Source organism: Pseudochaenichthys georgianus, chromosome 16 (assembly GCF_902827115.2).
Source record: "Pseudochaenichthys georgianus chromosome 16, fPseGeo1.2, whole genome shotgun sequence".
Lineage (NCBI taxonomy): Eukaryota > Metazoa > Chordata > Actinopteri > Perciformes > Channichthyidae > Pseudochaenichthys > Pseudochaenichthys georgianus.
The window spans coordinates 44,050,702-44,067,908 of NC_047518.2; the positions used below are offsets into that span (position 1 = coordinate 44,050,702).

A 17,207-nucleotide genomic window follows, 5' to 3' on the forward strand; every position below is an offset into this window, starting at 1 on the left:
TACTTATGGTGTTCCTTAACCCTGTGGCGCACCCAGGGACTCAGAGGCTGACTGGCACTGGCAAATATAAATAGATCAGAACAAGAGACACAATTGTGCAAGTCAAACGCAAGAAGCTAAATAAATAGTCGGACACAATTTTAACAGAATCTAAATGAATTACAAGCTGGTCCGTTTTTTGGAAAGACTTTCAGTTTGTGTGTTGTGAAACAAAAAGTAATGATTACTTCTTTAAATGGAAAACAATACGACTATTGTTTCTTGATCTGACCTTTAGTCTTCCTCTCGTCTCTCCAGAGCAGTCCCTCCTGGAGGCGAAGCAGCAGCAGGTGAGCAGTGAGGAGCGCGTGGTCGACGCCTCCAGCCCGTCCCCCGCAGCAGTAACCCCCGCCCAACCCAAGAGGGAACACAGCGTCCTCTCCATCCTCCGAGGCACCAACTGCACATCCTCTTCCTCCTTCTCTTCCTTGCCGATCAAAAGGGAGCCGAGCCGGCCTCTTCCCACCCGCCCGCGCTGCGCCGACAGCCCCGAGCGCCCCCTGTACCCCCGAGCTCTCTACCCGGGTCTCAGGCCCCACCCTCACATCCCCGAAGATTTCCTCGGACACAAACACGGTTACCCCGCGACCCGGTCGCCAGGAAATCAGTCCTCGGCGACGCCCAGCCCGTCGGCGAGGAGCAGCCCAGACAGCAGTCCTCAGGGAAGCCCCTCGGGCCCGGCAACAGGGTCTTTCTACCCCACTGGACTCAGTTCTTACCCTGGTTACTCCCCACCACCAACCCCTTTATCTTCATCCTTCTACCCTCCAGGAGCCTCGTACTCACGCTACCTCCTTCCCCCTCACTACCCTCTTCCAGGCGGAGGCGTCCCTACTGTAGGAGGTATCTTCCCCAGGATGTACCCCCTCTACATGCCCCCTCACGTGCCCCTCCTGCCCGCCGACGCCGCAGGAAGGCGCTTCTTGATGCCCGATCGTGTCCACCCGTCCTCCATGTCGGCCCACAGGGAGTTCCTCCTCCCCAGGCCCAGCAGTGCCTTCTCAGCTGCCGCCTATCTGAAGGACAAACGGGGGCTTCACCACCATTATCACGGACACCCACATGGACCCGCCCCCTCCAGAGGCTCCCCGACAGCGGGCACATCCCCTCCCAGCGAGCGGCTGCCCACCAAGCCTACCTCTGCCATGCCGTGCAACTCGAGCGATGACGAGGAGGCCATGAACCTGTCCAAAATGAAGCGTGGCCCCGGGTCAGCGGGGTACAAGGCGCTGCCGTACCCACTGCAGAAGCAGAACGGGAAGATCAAGTATGAGTGCAACGTGTGCAGCAAGACCTTCGGACAACTGTCGAACCTCAAGGTGAGTCTAGCAACGCTACGGAGTTATTTGATTGGCTTTTATAGGACACACACACACACACACACACTAAGCAAGCGCTCCTCAAGACATGTCTTCTCTGATATTTACAATACCCAAATGTCTAAGCGCATCTTTTTCTTTCCTCTTCAGGTTCATCTTCGTGTCCACAGTGGCGAGAGACCCTTCAAATGTCAGACCTGCAACAAAGGCTTCACCCAGCTGGCTCACCTGCAGAAACACTTCCTCGTCCACACCGGGGAGAAGCCACACGAATGCCAGGTGAGAAACGATGCAACTTCAATCGACTTATTTACCAGACGGATGAGTTAATTGCACGATGTGACTCGTTGCCAGAGATGGCAATAGTACACGCATCCTTTACTCAAGTAGAAGTACAGATACTCGTGTTTTAAAATACTCTGGTGAAAGTAGAAGTACTGACTAAACTTCTTTACTCAAGTCAAAGTAAAGAGGCTTTGAAGTGTACTTCAGTAAAAAGTACCCATAGCTAGCAGCTGCTTTAAAGAGTACCTGACCTCCCTTTATATTAATAGAACAATAATGTCATTGTTAGCTAATGAATGTTTCCATGCTGAACAACGGCAACATGACAACGTTTCCATTGGTCCCTCTTCTTTAGAGAAGACCAGGAAGTGATGGATACACGGATCGTGTTCAAATCAATAGGCACGCAATGACTCTAAAGAATAATGAACACACACCAAACACACATTCAGACTAAAGGAACCAGCTGTTTGGGAAATGAGAGAAGTAGAAAGTACAGGTATTTGTGTTCAACATGTAAGAAGTAGAAAGTACAGGTATTTGAGTTCGACATGTAAGAAGTAGAAAGTACAGGTATTTGAGTTCAACATGTAAGAAGTAGAAAGTACAGGTATTTGGGTTCAACATGTAAGAAGTAGAAAGTACAGGTATTTGTGTTCAACAAGTAAGAAGTAGAAAGTACAGGTATTTGGGTTCAACATGTAAGAAGTAGAAAGTACAGGTATTTGGGTTCAACATGTGAGAAGTAGAAAGTACAGGTATTTGGGTTCAACATGTAAGAAGTAGAAAGTACAGGTATTTGAGTTCAACATGTAAGAAGTAGAAAGTACAGGTATTTGAGTTCAACATGTAAGAAGTAGAAAGTACAGGTATTTGAGTTCAACATGTAAGAAGTAGAAAGTACAGGTATTTGGGTTCAACATGTGAGAAGTAGAAAGTACAGGTATTTGGGTTCAACATGTAAGAAGTAGAAAGTACAGGTATTTGGGTTCAACATGTAAAGAAGTAGAAAGTACAGGTATTTGAGTTCAACAAGTAAGAAGTAGAAAGTACAGGTATTTGAGTTCAACATGTAAGAAGTAGAAAGTACAGGTATTTGGGTTCAACATGTAAGAAGTAGAAAGTACAGGTATTTGGGTTCAACATGTAAGAAGTAGAAAGTACAGGTATTTGGGTTCAACATGTGAGAAGTAGAAAGTACAGGTATTTGTGTTCAACATGTGAGAAGTAGAAAGTACAGGTATTTGAGTTCAACATGTAAGAAGTAGAAAGTACAGGTATTTGTGTTCAACATGTGAGAAGTAGAAAGTACAGGTATTTGGGTTCAACATGTAAGAAGTAGAAAGTACAGGTATTTGAGTTCAACATGTAAGAAGTAGAAAGTCGTCAGAAAAATAAGTTGTGGAGTAAAGTACTGATACCAGAAAAATGAAGTAGCAAAGTATTTGTACTCCACTACTTCCCACCTCTGCTTGTTGCTACAAGGTGTTGACATTTGTCTCTTCTCTTCCTCCAGGTTTGTCACAAGCGCTTCAGCAGCACCAGCAACCTGAAGACTCACCTGCGTCTGCACTCAGGGGAGAAGCCGTACCACTGCAAGCTCTGCCCGGCAAAATTCACCCAGTTCGTCCACCTCAAGCTGCACAAGCGCCTGCACTCCCGCGAGCGCCCGCACAAATGCTCCCACTGCCACCGCCACTACATCCACCTGTGCAGTCTGAGGCTTCACCTGAAGGGCTACTGCCCCACGGCGTCCAATCAGGGCGACCCGGACGAGGTACAGCGCGCCAACGAGGAGATCGAGCGCTTCGACGTCAGCGAGCACGCCGAACAGCTGGAGCAGCTCCAGGGCGGCGCGGAGGTCGAGGCCATTTTGGAGAAGCAGATTTTGGGGATTCTGTGGAGGGACAGCGACCTCAAGTCCTCTCACTTTCATCCCCACCACAAGGGCGTTGCCAGCGACCTTCTTTCTGCCGGTTACGGTGCGTACGATTCCCAGAATGAGACGTCGGTGATCAAGATGCACAGCAGCCCCGTCCTGCCGCATCCTGCCAACGTCACCGTCAAGCAGGAGTCGGAGGATCGCGCTTAAGTGACGTTTAACCCCAAAAGACACAGAGTTAAGACTCAAAGACTTAATTGCCAGGAGCAACCGCTGTAAATTCGTAATTATCTACCTGGTTCAGGAGTGACTTCCTGTTCGCACTAGGTCTTCAGGGACTCGCGTACTCAGGGCTCAAGAGACACTGTCCCATGACTACTTAGCGTTTATTATACTTAGAGACAATCATCTACCCTTTAATGTAATTAATATAATGCTATTATAATTATTGTTGTTGTATTATTTGGTCTCTATTTTCAAATGTTTTTTTTGTTGATCAATTAGTTGTTATATAACCTCCTTAATTTATTATACTTTTTATTTGTTGTCTTCAAACGCAATAAGTGGAAGGGATGGTTACACTGACGGGGTGAAATCAATGTAAAATACTTTCTGTTTTTGTATTTCTCTGTGGCCATTTCTCTGTAGTCACTCTCTCTATGCCTGTATCCGTCCGTTATGACACCTCTGACCTATTGAACCAGGGGTGTCCACTCTTCAGGGTTTTATCTATTTAAGATTTAGAAACCAATATTGCAGGTTAAAAGAAAGGGTTGGAAAACTTGCCAAAGTGCGGCACATCAATTTGTTAAGAGCTTTATTTCAACCCTGCTTCATAGCTTCCCTAAAGTGTGTCTGTGTCCTTTTTCTGATGCCTACTTAATTTAATTTGAAACAAAAAAGGGCATTTGTTTTGTATATTTTTTACAACGGTTACCTCAGTGTGCATGTGATGATATGAGAGTATGTGTGTTTGTGAGTGTGTTTTTAAAGGGACAGCTAAAGGTGGGAGCTTTCTATTTATTTGCGTTTTTGCTACTTGAAGAAGAAGAAACCAAACTGAACTGGACTGCAGCTCTTGGCTTGGTCCAAACGAGGCGGCAACATGTAGCACATGAAAGGACTCGGGAGGCTGGCTAGTCGCCGAGTCCCTCCTTTCGTTTTATTTTTCTAACAACACTGTCAACCCCCCCCCCCCCCAACAGGGAAGTGAATTCCCTCTGATTTTGGGATTCACGCTTGACGCTAGTTACCAAAGTACACTTGGCTTTAAAATTCAAATGCACACCAAAAAATACAAGAAAGGAAAATGAAAAGAAGGACTTGAGGAATCAAAATGCTGAAGAAGGGAAGATTTACTGTGTGTATACGATGAAGTGTTCACTCTGTCGCTGTGGTTTTTTGTAGATGTTTTGTTTATTTTTTGTTAATATTTCGGTTGAGAAGCAATGGCCCCTTCTTAAACCCCACCGTCCGCCATCGTGTTGAACTGGCATACACCAAAGCACCTCGGCCTTCTTTTATGCACTGCCCCCCCTCCCTCTACTCCTCCTACTTTATAACTTCAGTGCCGATGCTTGCACCATTTACACTGTTTACAATATCACTGAAACTGGTCATCATGGCATTAAGAGTCAACGTAATGTTACAAAAGCAACTGTGATTTTCTGCAGCAGTTGGACATCAACAACCTGAACTCTGTAGCTCGCTGTCTCTCTCTTTGCTCTGTTTCCTTTTCTTTCTCTCCAACTAATGTTCGACCAAAGCATCTCTTTCTCTGATCAGAGCTTTAACTCCAGAGGAGAATCCACTAAAGGACTGTCTCTGTTTACATACTGGTTTACGTTATTTATGTGCAAAAATGTCAAAAAGTGTAAATTATGATATAAATGTTCACTGCTCTAATCTAAACCCTACGACTCTGTGTGTTTATTCTTTGTATTACTTTGGTATGAGATTATATTACTATGTATGAAGTGGTGAAGCTAATATAAGGTTTCTTTGAATAAGGCAGACATTTCTCCAGCAATTTGGAGAACGTAGTTTATAGAAACTAATCAGAAAAATCCCAACCCTAACTCTTACTAGAAGATTTTAAGATGATTGTGAAGTCAGCTAAAGGCTAATTCTCTAGTTGTAATCCCTGTATCCACCGTGGATGCTAGATGTATGCTAACTATTTAGCGACAGACTAATTAGCCATAACCTAGCAAGTCTAAATTAGCCGAATAGCTACTGTACCACTGTTTTAATTTGCTGACAATATATCCTGACTTTTTAAAGAAAAATGTTTTCCATGTACAACTTTTTGGATTGTGTTCAGTAAAATTAGCTGTAGATAAACTTGGATGCATTGTCTGCCAGCACTAAGGTGCAAATTAAATACATACGTACTTACTACAAATGAGTAAAATACAACTATACAAGGCCATGTTATGTCGACACTTTTTATAGGATTTGGATAAAAGCTTAACAGCATTTTGGACTGCTTTTATCCAAGTCTGGATCACAAGAGACATTTTGTTAGGGTTAGCCAGGATTAGAATTAACCTGTTAAGCCCCGCGACACTGTGTCTCAGGGCTTCTTAATATTTAAAAAACTATGAATGTGTCATACCCTCCTAACGGGAAGATACTCAGCTAACTGATGATATAAACAATTTTTACCGAAACAAAGATCTCACAAGAAGGGTCTAAATGAGCCCTGAGCGAAAACATGCTAACGCACTTGGCACAACACTCTAGATATGAATCGATAGATATACTTATCGGATCTGCATAAACAAGCGTAGCTAACATGCTGAGATTCCACAGATTCTAGAAATATAAGTATCATCACTGAACTCGCGACAGGGGAAGCAAATATAGACAACACACGACGTAGCTTTAGGTAGCAAAGCACGGAGATATGCTCACCTTTTGCTGTTATTCTGATCAAAAGTTTTGTTCAATCGCAATACAACGAGAAAAACGCGGCTGAAGGTTAATCCAATGTGTCTGTCACTTTGAAAAAAGTATTGATAATCCATAATTCCATTTTTATGTCAAAAACGGAGATTTTATATTAGCTGCTAATGATAGCTTCCAGAGTGTATGACAGCTTCCTGTTTTGGCTACGCGTCACTCTCACTCTTTATTTGGTAACGTGTGTGTGTGTATGTGGAACTTCCCCTCGATTCCATTGGCTCTAGCGGTTAAAAAGAGATGGCAATCATCAAAATCGACCAAGAGGGGCCAGAGATATGGAAAATCCACCCAAATGAACCCAGAAGTGTTGTTTTTTGCTAATACTCACTAAAAAGGTCACGTTTCACTTGTTTTGCATCAATCTTGATACAGGGCAGGGTTTCCGTTAGCCGGTAAATACCGGTTTTTAGCTGGTAAAATGTATTAAAAACCGGTAAATTCAAAACCTGCCGGTCAAAATGTCTGGTAATAATTAGGGAGGCTCCGATCGATCGGCCGCCGGTCATTATCGGCCGATATTCACTCTTAATAGTTTGATCGGTGCTCTCTATAAAGGCCGATCAGGAGAGCTGGATCTGATCGATATGGACATAAACGCGAGTGAAGTGTAACCGGACGCGAGAGAGAGATCAGATCAGCTGCTGAGTCTGACCGAGACACGCAGCTCTGCAAAATCACCTGAAGCCCCGCCCTCTGTTTAGCGAGCTGCATGAGAAACTGACGTGCTGTCAGGAGAGAGAGAGGGAGGGAGAGGATCCGTTTCTCCCGTGTTATTATTCAAATGTAATGTAAACTTCTGAATAATGTACGTTATCTACTACAAGTAGTTTGTTTGAATGTAATAATTATGTTGTTTGTTGTTTGTGGAATCATTTATTGAAAAATGAAAAATTCTGAATTTTTCGATCCGATTATAAACTGAAGCAATATAAAAATGAGCCCCGTGAACTGAGTTTTAAACTGAAGCATATCTGCTCATAGTCCGGTAATTACCTGCTAACGGAAACTCTGCCTCACAACTCTTATTATTATTGAAATATGACCGGTAAGTTTCAAATTTGTCCGGTAAAATAAATTCTGCCCGGACATTTGACCGGCGATAAAAAATCCTAGCGGAAACCCTGATACAGGGTACTTATTATATGTTGGGTTCCTACAGCTTTTAGTCTATCATTCAAGGGTGGTTTTCACTATAAGTAATGGTTTCATTTTGGACGGACACGATAATTTAATTTTTTTTACTATGTTCAATCTGAATTTACTTTAAAATAAAAAAAAAACATATTGATTCTGACTCTTCTACATCCAACTCACAGGTTTATTACTTTGAGAAAAAAGATTATTAATGTTCCCCTTTTAGAAGTTATGGTCATTTGTTCTGGGAATGTCACTTTCGAGTCTGAGACCTGGAAAACAGGCTCGGGGTTTAACACGTTGTGGCTTCTAAGCTGCCACTTTGAGACTTTGAGACTGCCACTAAGTTTACCATTAAATATTTCAAAAGAAAAATAATATTGCTCTGTGATCTGTAACATGTTTAAGAAAATGATTTAAGGCAAGAAAGGCCCGTAATCCACACAGGTGTTTTCACTTAACTTACCTGGTTTTACTTCTTCTCAAAACACTTTGGGTGGGTTCAAACTGCTTGATTGGCTGCTGTTGCACCTTTGAAGGCCAGGTTATGGTTAAGGAAGACAATAAACTAAAATAAAGAGACTGCAGACCAACCAGTTAGGGCCAAAAAACCACCAGCCATGTTTTTAACCTCCTTGCACATTGATCACCATATTTTACCTCTGTAGTAAACCAGGCTCTCTGGTGGAAAGTCGTCAATCTTAACGTCCATTTCCGTGCGATGCCGAACTTTAAGACTGGAGCAGGAAACGGGAACCCAGCTCTCTGTGCCCTATGGGCTGCAGTAACTGTGGTCTGTCTTTTATCCTGCAAACTGGAGACATGCCGACTACATGACTCATTGTAGAGCCTGTGTAGTCCTCAATCGCAGTGGAAAGTGGACTTCAGCATCCTGTCCTGACACCCAACCGTAAGGCTCGACTCTCTGATCATATATTAGTAAGAGAGACACGAAGAAACCACTTTAAATAACATTACATTACACGTCATTTGTTAGAGGCTTTTATCCAAAGCAACTTACATACATTCAGTACTGTGGGCAATCCCCACAGGAGCCATTTGGGGTGAAGTGTCCAGGGACACAACGACATGCTGACAGCAGTGGGGTTTGAACCTGTGCTACACTGATCCGAACACCAACGCACTATTCCACTGCGCCACAGCCTCCCAGTTATGCAAGAGTTATCTCTAACTAGAAATTAGGGCTAATGTTAGCAAGCTAAGCTAACAAGCATGTGTTTTCCAAGTGAGGCAGGAAACAGAACAGTGGGTAATTCTAAATGCTGAATGTTGTAACGGAATAAAGGCTTGAGTAAGTTATAGCAAATATATTGTACCGTTTGTTGGCTAAATATCATGAGGTTCTCCAGTCAGTTGCATGCAGTGCAAATGAACAAGAAGTCCACCAGTGTCATGGGAAACGACTGACCACTTGAGCTTGAGTCACTTTTTCCAAAACAAAAAACGGTCCCATGGTCTTCTCACAAATTGAAAATAATAATATATATGTAATATCGTAAGAGTGTCTTTACAAAAAAGGAGGATAATGCACATTGCACTGAGAAAAAACTATGAATACAAATAATAAAACAACAACATACAAAGATGTAGAATATGTGAGTCATATGCAATTTATTTAGAACAATTTAAAATAAAATTGATTGAATAAATAGAAATAATTATGATAATTAAATTACAGTTGAATAAATAAAATCACCAATGTCAGATAAATTGACCGCTGTAGTTTTAAAACGACATAAATTCCCATAGAATTGTTTAACTGTATTTATTATTTAAGTGTCCTTCATTAAGACATACTCGCAGATTTTCAGTTTCAATGTTTAAATTCAGATTTATGACAACTTCAAATGTGGTTAATTTAAAACGGGTTTCTTCTGAGTTATTCAAAGAAAGGAAGACTATGCACGTATGTATTAATGTAGGCCATGTTTGCAGGAAAATTGCCTTTGAAAAATCTAATTTAAACAACATAACTGTGATCCCCACGGTTCCTTTTAACGCTTCTTATACATATTATTTCCTCCAATATCATTGCATTAACCCACACACTGTCAGTGTCAATCCTGTATCATTAGATGACTATGCCAACTTCATATTTGACACATCCAAAACAGATTTCTTCTGAATCTTATCTAACTGACTGAAAGGAAGTGATGAAACCCATTCCTTCTTCGTGTTATTAAGGATCCCACGCAGAGCATAGAGTCACTATATGAGAAAGTAGTATCATGAGGCAACAGAAAAGGCCTCTGTGCGCCCCCCCCCACCCTTTGAGTCAGCATCTTTCACTTTTGCACACTTGCGTCTCTCCTTCCTGTTTGTTCCGTCTTATTATTACTATCAGGGAAACTTCTCAAGTCACCCGTTGACACAGCAGGTTCCACTGCATCGGATCGCTGACGCCGGGGTTTCACAGATCTTTTCTGAGCGTGGGAGGACGACACCCATCTCCACTGTGGGAGGGGGGATATCCCACACAGACACACATATACCGATACCCCAGGCCTGCTTTCAACTCGCCTGAGCTGACTTTTGGTTTGTTCTTCTGCTCTCCGGAGACTTTGATAGAGTTACAGTGGACGTATGTAACCGTCGCCAGAATTCGTGTTGGTTGCAAGAGGATCAAATACTTATTTCCCACAGTTAAATGCAAATCAATTTTTATCTTTTATATCATGTGTTAGGAAAATATCCCTCGTCCCCGCCTTGAGCTTCAACATCAGGATCCATGTGTCTGTGATCCTCTCTAGAATGGAAGTAGTCCTCACATACAGAGCATCAGCTAGTTCCTGAGCAGTGTCCTTCACATGCTGATATCCAAGAGAGGGAGTCACACAGTCACAAGATGGAGGAATAGAAAGCAGTCTTCAATGTTTACTTCAGATTAGATCCACCTCAGAAATGAGCATGCTTGATGTCTCTCTCCATAGAGGCTGAATCATCATGTTCATCACATAGCTATCATCTGCCTCAAACAGTCCTGATGCTCGTCTAGGTGATCAGACATCCTGTCATGTTCACAGCTACAGTTGGGATACCTTTGTTATCATGTGGACTCTCATGTTGGAAGAGGACGTTCAGGATTTTCCCAACATAATGTCAATTTCTGGATTTTCTTTTTTATATTAAATACTCATCTGTGGGAGTATTTGCGACTGATGTGAGTGACCACTGTGTTGTAGGACTAAGGTCCAAAAGGTTAAACCTCGTATTATTATCAAGAGAGACATACAACATTTTGTGGAGCAGGGTTTTGTGCATGATCTGTTTGGCTTTGATTGGGGAAAAATCGATCTGTGTGCTGATGTAGAAACCGCATGGTCTTATTTTTATCTTGGTTTTATGGAGATCATTGATTGACATGCACCCCTGCGTAAATTTAGAGTAAGGGGACGAGACAATCCCTGGTTTTCTGCTGATCTGTCTAGTCTCCTACATGAGAGAAACAAGGCCTGGGCAAAGGCTAGGCCATCAGGCTCAGAGGTAGAGTGGCTGCGTTTTAGGCAGCTAAGGAATAGCTTCACTTCACATATCAAAAGTGCAAAGTCGAACTACTATTTGTCAGTTACCACAGAAAACCTAAATAATCCTAGGAAATTTTGGAAAGCCATAAAATCGATATCCACCGGTGAGATCCGTAATGAGCTACCTCCGTGCCTCACCACAGCATCTGGCTCTATATCGGACAGGGCTACTATGCTAAATTGCTTTAATGAGCATTTTGTGTCCTGCGGTTCTCTGTTTGATTCTGTCACTAACTCTGCTTCTGTGAACACCACAGTCCGTGACTCTGAACAACGTGGTCTGGAAAACCCTTTCAGTTTTACTCCTTTTACTGTTGATGTTGTTCGTGAAGCCTTAACCAAGCTAGATCCTAGGAAACCGGCTGGCCCGGACAACGTAGAACCTTTCTTTTTAAAGATAGCTGCAGATTTTATTGCTCCACCTCTTACTTCTCTTTTTAACCTCTCCATCAGCACAAACACAATTCCAAAAGTATGGAAGTCTGCTTATGTCTTGCCTCTACTGAAAGGAGGGGAGGCAACTATTTTAAATAACTATAGGCCTATCTCTAAGTTGTCAGTTCTGGCTAAGGTTCTTGAACGCTTAGTGAGTGTTTTTATGTACAAATGACATCCTGTCTAAACATCAGTCAGGCTTCAGAAAGAAACATAGCACCATCACTGCGACAATGAAAGTGGTGAATGATGTGGCGAGTATTTTAGATAATAAGCAGAGTTGTGCAGCTCTATGTTGACCTGTCCAAAGCTTTTGATACCGTCGATCATCGCATTTTAAAGCAGAGGCTACTCAGTATTGGCATATCCAGCCTTGCAGTGGGTGGTTTGTGAACTACCTCTCTGAAAGGTCCCAATGTGTTCACTTTGATGGGCTGTCTTCTGAGTGGTTAAACATTTCTAATGGTGTACCACAAGGTTCTGTTTTAGGTCCACTTTTATTCTCCATCTACATCAATAGTTTAGGTGAAAATGTGAATGAAGCTACTTTACATTTTTATGCGGATGATACCGTGATGTTCTGTGCAGGTCCCTCATTCAGGAGGCTGGTGTTAAATTACAGGCTGTTTTTAACACTATTCAGATGCAGCTCTCTGAACTGTTGATAAAACCAAGGTAATGCTCTTTTCTAAAGCTAAAAAGACACCAGAGACTGCTTTGGATATAGTTACTATGCAAGGACAAGTACTATAAGTTGTTGCCTGTTATAAATACCTTGGTATCTGGCTTGATGATTGTCTCTCTTTTAAACTTCATGTAAATAACCTGCTTAAAAAGCTGAGGGTTAGGCTAGGTTTCTTTTTCAGAAACAAGTCCTGTTTCTCGCTTGAGGCCAGGAAAAGGCTCTGTGACCTTTGACCTGTGCTGGACTATGGGGATCTGTTGTATATGAAAGCACCTGCCTATTGCCTGAACAAGTTCGATGCCGCCTATCACAGCGCACTGAGATTTGTGACTAACTGTAAAGCACTGACTCATCACTGTACCCTGTATGCCAAGGCCGGTTTGCAATCACTTACTGTAAAGAGGCTCAGTCACTGGTACACGTTTATTTATAAAGCTTTGTTGGGTAAACTCCCGTATTCTATCTGCTCTCTGATAACACAGAGAGTTGCAAGCAGCTATTGTCTGAGATCTCAGGATGTAGTCTTGTTAGATGTGCCAAGAGCAAGGACTGTCTTAGGTACGACAGCTTTTATGTGCGCAGCTCCACTTGCTTGGAACAATCTTCAGCAAGAATTGAAACTGAGCAATCTCATTCCTCTGCGTGTTTTTAAAGCTAGGCTAAATGAAATGCTAGTTGATACAATGGGCACTTGTAAATGTCTATAACTATGTATCCTGTAAATATAATGTGCAGGTCTCCCTTGAAAAAGAGATCTATGATCTCAATGGGACCAATCTGGTTAAATAAAGGTTTGAAATTAAATGAATATTCTTACTCTCACTGTTCAATTAAACCTACCATACAAAATATAGACTGTTAAATACTAAATACTTAAATACTTATTTCCTCCACTGTACCTCGTCTAACACTGCCCTCTCTTCTACATGAAGAGCGTCCATTACATTACATTTGGCTGGCGATTTTATCCAAAGCGACTTACAATAAGTGCACAAACGATAACGATTCAAACTCCGAACAACATGAAAGTGCAGATATAGAGTATTCACATCAAGCAAGTCATACCATTGTAAGTGCTGGTGAATTAGTTACAAATGGACCTTTTTAAAGTGCTAAATGTAATTGCCAGGGTACTGTACAATGGATATAGATTAGATAGATCGAACATATGAAGAGTTTCTGCCATCCTGATTTGTTTCGGGAGCTCATTCCACCATTTAGGTGTGTTTTCGAGGGGTACCTGGGTCCCACCTGGGATTTTCAGTCAGTCAGCTGTGATTTCAGGTCTTCATGCTGCCGCCCGCCTTCTCCCCATCCACCTCCTTTCATCATATCCAGAGCCAGGAGAGCTAACCCAAAGACCTCTTCATCCACCTCCTCATCAAATCCAGATCTTCGGCATCATCACCAGTGTCTCGACCCCGGGGGGTTCCCTATATGCTCACGGCTGCATTTCCCCCTTTGGATATATACGATTCAGGATCGGGGTCTAATCGCCAACGTCAATAAATGTTCTTTAAACAAAATGAAGTCTCTCCTGACTGAAATGCAGCTATGATAGGAAATCAGAAACTATCTCACAAAGGAAGTCGTTTTTTTATGTCGATTTTGGTCTTTTTGGAATAATGTTTTAAACTCTATAAATGAAAACCAATAAATCACATGTATCCCATAACGGCATTTTAATAAAGATTTTAATGCAAAAGAATAATTATTATCACAATAACACATTCAGAAGATGTGCAGCAGAAGTTGATATTTTCTGATTGCTTTTTTCAATGTTTCTTTGGAAGTTGTTTATGCTAACCAGCAGAGATGGTGGGAAGATGGTCCGACCATCTCTTGGGAACAAAGACACACACACACACACACACACACACACACACACACACACACACACACACACACACACACACACACACACACACACACACACAAACACACACACACACACACACACAAACACACACACACACACACACACACACACACACACACACACACACACATTCAACAATTATTGTCTTTCATGTCTCCATTTTCTGATTCATTTGTCTCAGGAGATCTTCTTCTTCAGTTTCCCCTAAATTGTTGCGATTAGTTTCTCTCATAACGAAACCACTATCTATACAAACCCTTCAACGCCCACGCACGCACACGCACACACACACACACACACACACACACACACACACACACACACCACACATACACAAACCGTCTCTATTCCATGCTGTGTTCCAGTGTGACGCCACTGAAGAAGTTTCTCAGCGCCCCCGGCGCCTGTCTTACCGTAAACACGCCGCAGCCCATCATCACGCCGCTTAGAGGAAGGTCATCGCTAAGGACGGGTGATTCACACTCGTCCACCCCTCCCACTTCCCGAAACTCACTTTCCTCACAAGTCTTTTTTTGTGTTGGATACAGTCTCCGATTGGCTCAGAGTGAACAGAGACAGTTGGAGTCGGAGACAGGGACAATATCAAACAACAAAATGTCATAATTACATTTAGTACAGTACATCATCAGAAGTAATTCAAAACAAATGAGAATTATGGAGACGATTGGGAGGGAAATGTTTCTTTAAATTAAGACCACATTTCCTATAAAAGCTGTCACCAGCTTTGCCTCTTCGTCTTTACAGGAGATAGTCAAGATGTTGGTCATGAATTTCTCTTTGGTCTTTGTCACCTGCTGTTACAGTGAAACCTTTGAACAGCAGACATTTATGCCAAATGTATTTGTGTTTCTGTAGTTGATAATTGTGACAAATGATCACTTTGTTGGTAGGGCAAACAATTTAATACGTCCAATATATTTGTTTATGATCGAAAATCTGCAAAACCAATAACATTTCCATCAACCTCTGCTGTAACGTGTGTAGTGCTTATGAGAAGACATAGCGTGCTAACTTTAGGGCTGAACGATTAATCGATTCTAAATGATGCTATTATCAAATCGCAAAGCCTGCGATATTTTTTTTGTTCTTCTCGTGTGTCAGTCATCCACACCAATCAGAAGTGCTGTGCTCCACATGTACCAGCCATTGTTAACCAATCAGAAGTGGCCCATGACAGAAGGTGATAGACAGATTGATCCAATCACCTGCCAAGTGCTTTTGAAATACTTTTCCAAATGGCTTCCAACGGAGCTCTAGATGGTTTGGTGAAACAAACTATCTGAGTCAGGTTAGTGACGCTCCATCACGTGTTTCTATCACAGGGTGAATCTCAAACTGAAGCTTGACTTTAAAGCAACCCAACGGAAGTTTCATGTAAGTTTAGTTCTTTCACTCGTAGCTCGGGCTGCGGGGTGCTAGAGACGGGAGCACGTTGATACGACCTTCCTAGCCGGAGATATGGCCGCATTTTACAATAAACTTCCGTTGGGTCACTTAAAAACAAATATCGCAAATCGAATCGCAATATCTGACATAAAAATTGCAATTAGATTATTTCCCCAAATCATGCAGCCCTAGCAAATATGCTACGCTACCATCAGCATGTTAGCATTGCTGATGTTAGCATTGTCAAATTCAAAGTCAACTTCATTGTCAATTCCTCTATTCCTAGACAGGGCGATCAATATTCAGTTCCTCACCATCCCAGAAATGCTGTGCCCAACATAGCATAGCATCGCATAGCATAGCATAGCATAACATAGCATAGCATATCATAGCATAGCATAAAATAGGATCGCAAATCACAGCATAACCAAACATAATATACAATGCATAACATAGCAAAAGATGAAGACCTAAATCCAGCCAATGTTTACTGACATAATAAACAAAGTATTTGAATGCTAATAATAATAGGCTGATTTTCTCATATACTTCCATACAATATACGTAGCAATATACTGTAGCTTTAACCTGTGGCGTCTCCCCCTGCTGGCAATATGAAAGATTGCAAGTGTGTGTGTGTGTGTGTGTGTGTGTGTGTGTGTGTGTGTGTGTGTGTGTGTGTGTGTGTGTGTGTGTGTGTATGTGTGTGTGTGTGTGTGTGTGTGTGTGTGTGTGTGTGTGTGTGTGTGTGTGTGTGTGTGTGTGTGTGTGTGTGTGTGTGTGTGTGTGTGTGTGTGTGTGTGTGTGTGTGTGTGTGTGTGTGTGTGCGTGTGTCCTAGCATTACTATACTTGTTGGGACCTAAATCTGTTTACACAGTCACGTGGGGACTCGCCTCCCTTATGGGGACAAATTGGAGGTCCCCATGAGGGGAATCATGAAGACTTGGTTAGGGTTAGGGTTAGGCATGCGTTGGTTATGGTTAAGGTTAGGATAAGTCTCCAGGAAATGCATGTAAGTCAATGTAATGTCCCCTAAAGGGATGTAGGCATCTCCTACAATAAAAGACAGGATGTTGGTGTGTGCACAATAATTCATAAGTTACATGTGGCTCCTAAAAACCACAAGCTGTTAAATCAAGACACCCCCATGCAATCTCTCTACATACACACTCTGTATGGATATTATTGAAAAACACGCACACATACAGTACACCAATGCACACGCCCACACACAAGTACATGAACATGAAACGATTCCATACACACACACACACTCCTTTATTTGTTTCATCTCAGTTCAACAGATGACGATGCAAGAAAAGGGAAATTACCAAACGGTGCTTCTGTCTGGAGCAGAGTCTGAGTTTTAATAATCCAATCTATAGTTTTTTGTCTTTTTGAATTCTCCTAAACTAAGGAAACCTGAAGTACTGGAACATTTCTGATATTTCCTGAATCCATTCGCTGTTATATTTGTCCTTACATGTGTTCATCACGGACATCTGGTAACAACTAAAGAGGAAATCAAACCAATATGAAACAAACATATGATACATTTGAATTGGTTCTGCTAAAAAAAATACAAATATATAAATATGACATTCACACACAAACACATACACTGAGATG

The 17,207-nt window shown here is 42.2% G+C and overlaps 1 protein-coding gene across 1 annotated transcript in view; it reads left to right on the plus strand.

Moving 5' to 3' along the window:
* Positions 1 to 5,415, plus strand: part of LOC117460725 (PR domain zinc finger protein 1-like) — an 82,448-nt gene extending 77,033 nt beyond the window's left edge. The window contains exons 2-4 of the mRNA XM_071206088.1: positions 218 to 1,358; positions 1,509 to 1,637; positions 3,160 to 5,415. Of these exons, the coding sequence (XP_071062189.1) occupies positions 218 to 1,358; positions 1,509 to 1,637; positions 3,160 to 3,735 (1,846 nt within the window). The 3' untranslated portion in view covers positions 3,736 to 5,415. The remainder of the gene's footprint in view (positions 1 to 217; positions 1,359 to 1,508; positions 1,638 to 3,159) is intronic.
* Positions 5,416 to 17,207: the final 11,792 nt, after the last annotated feature.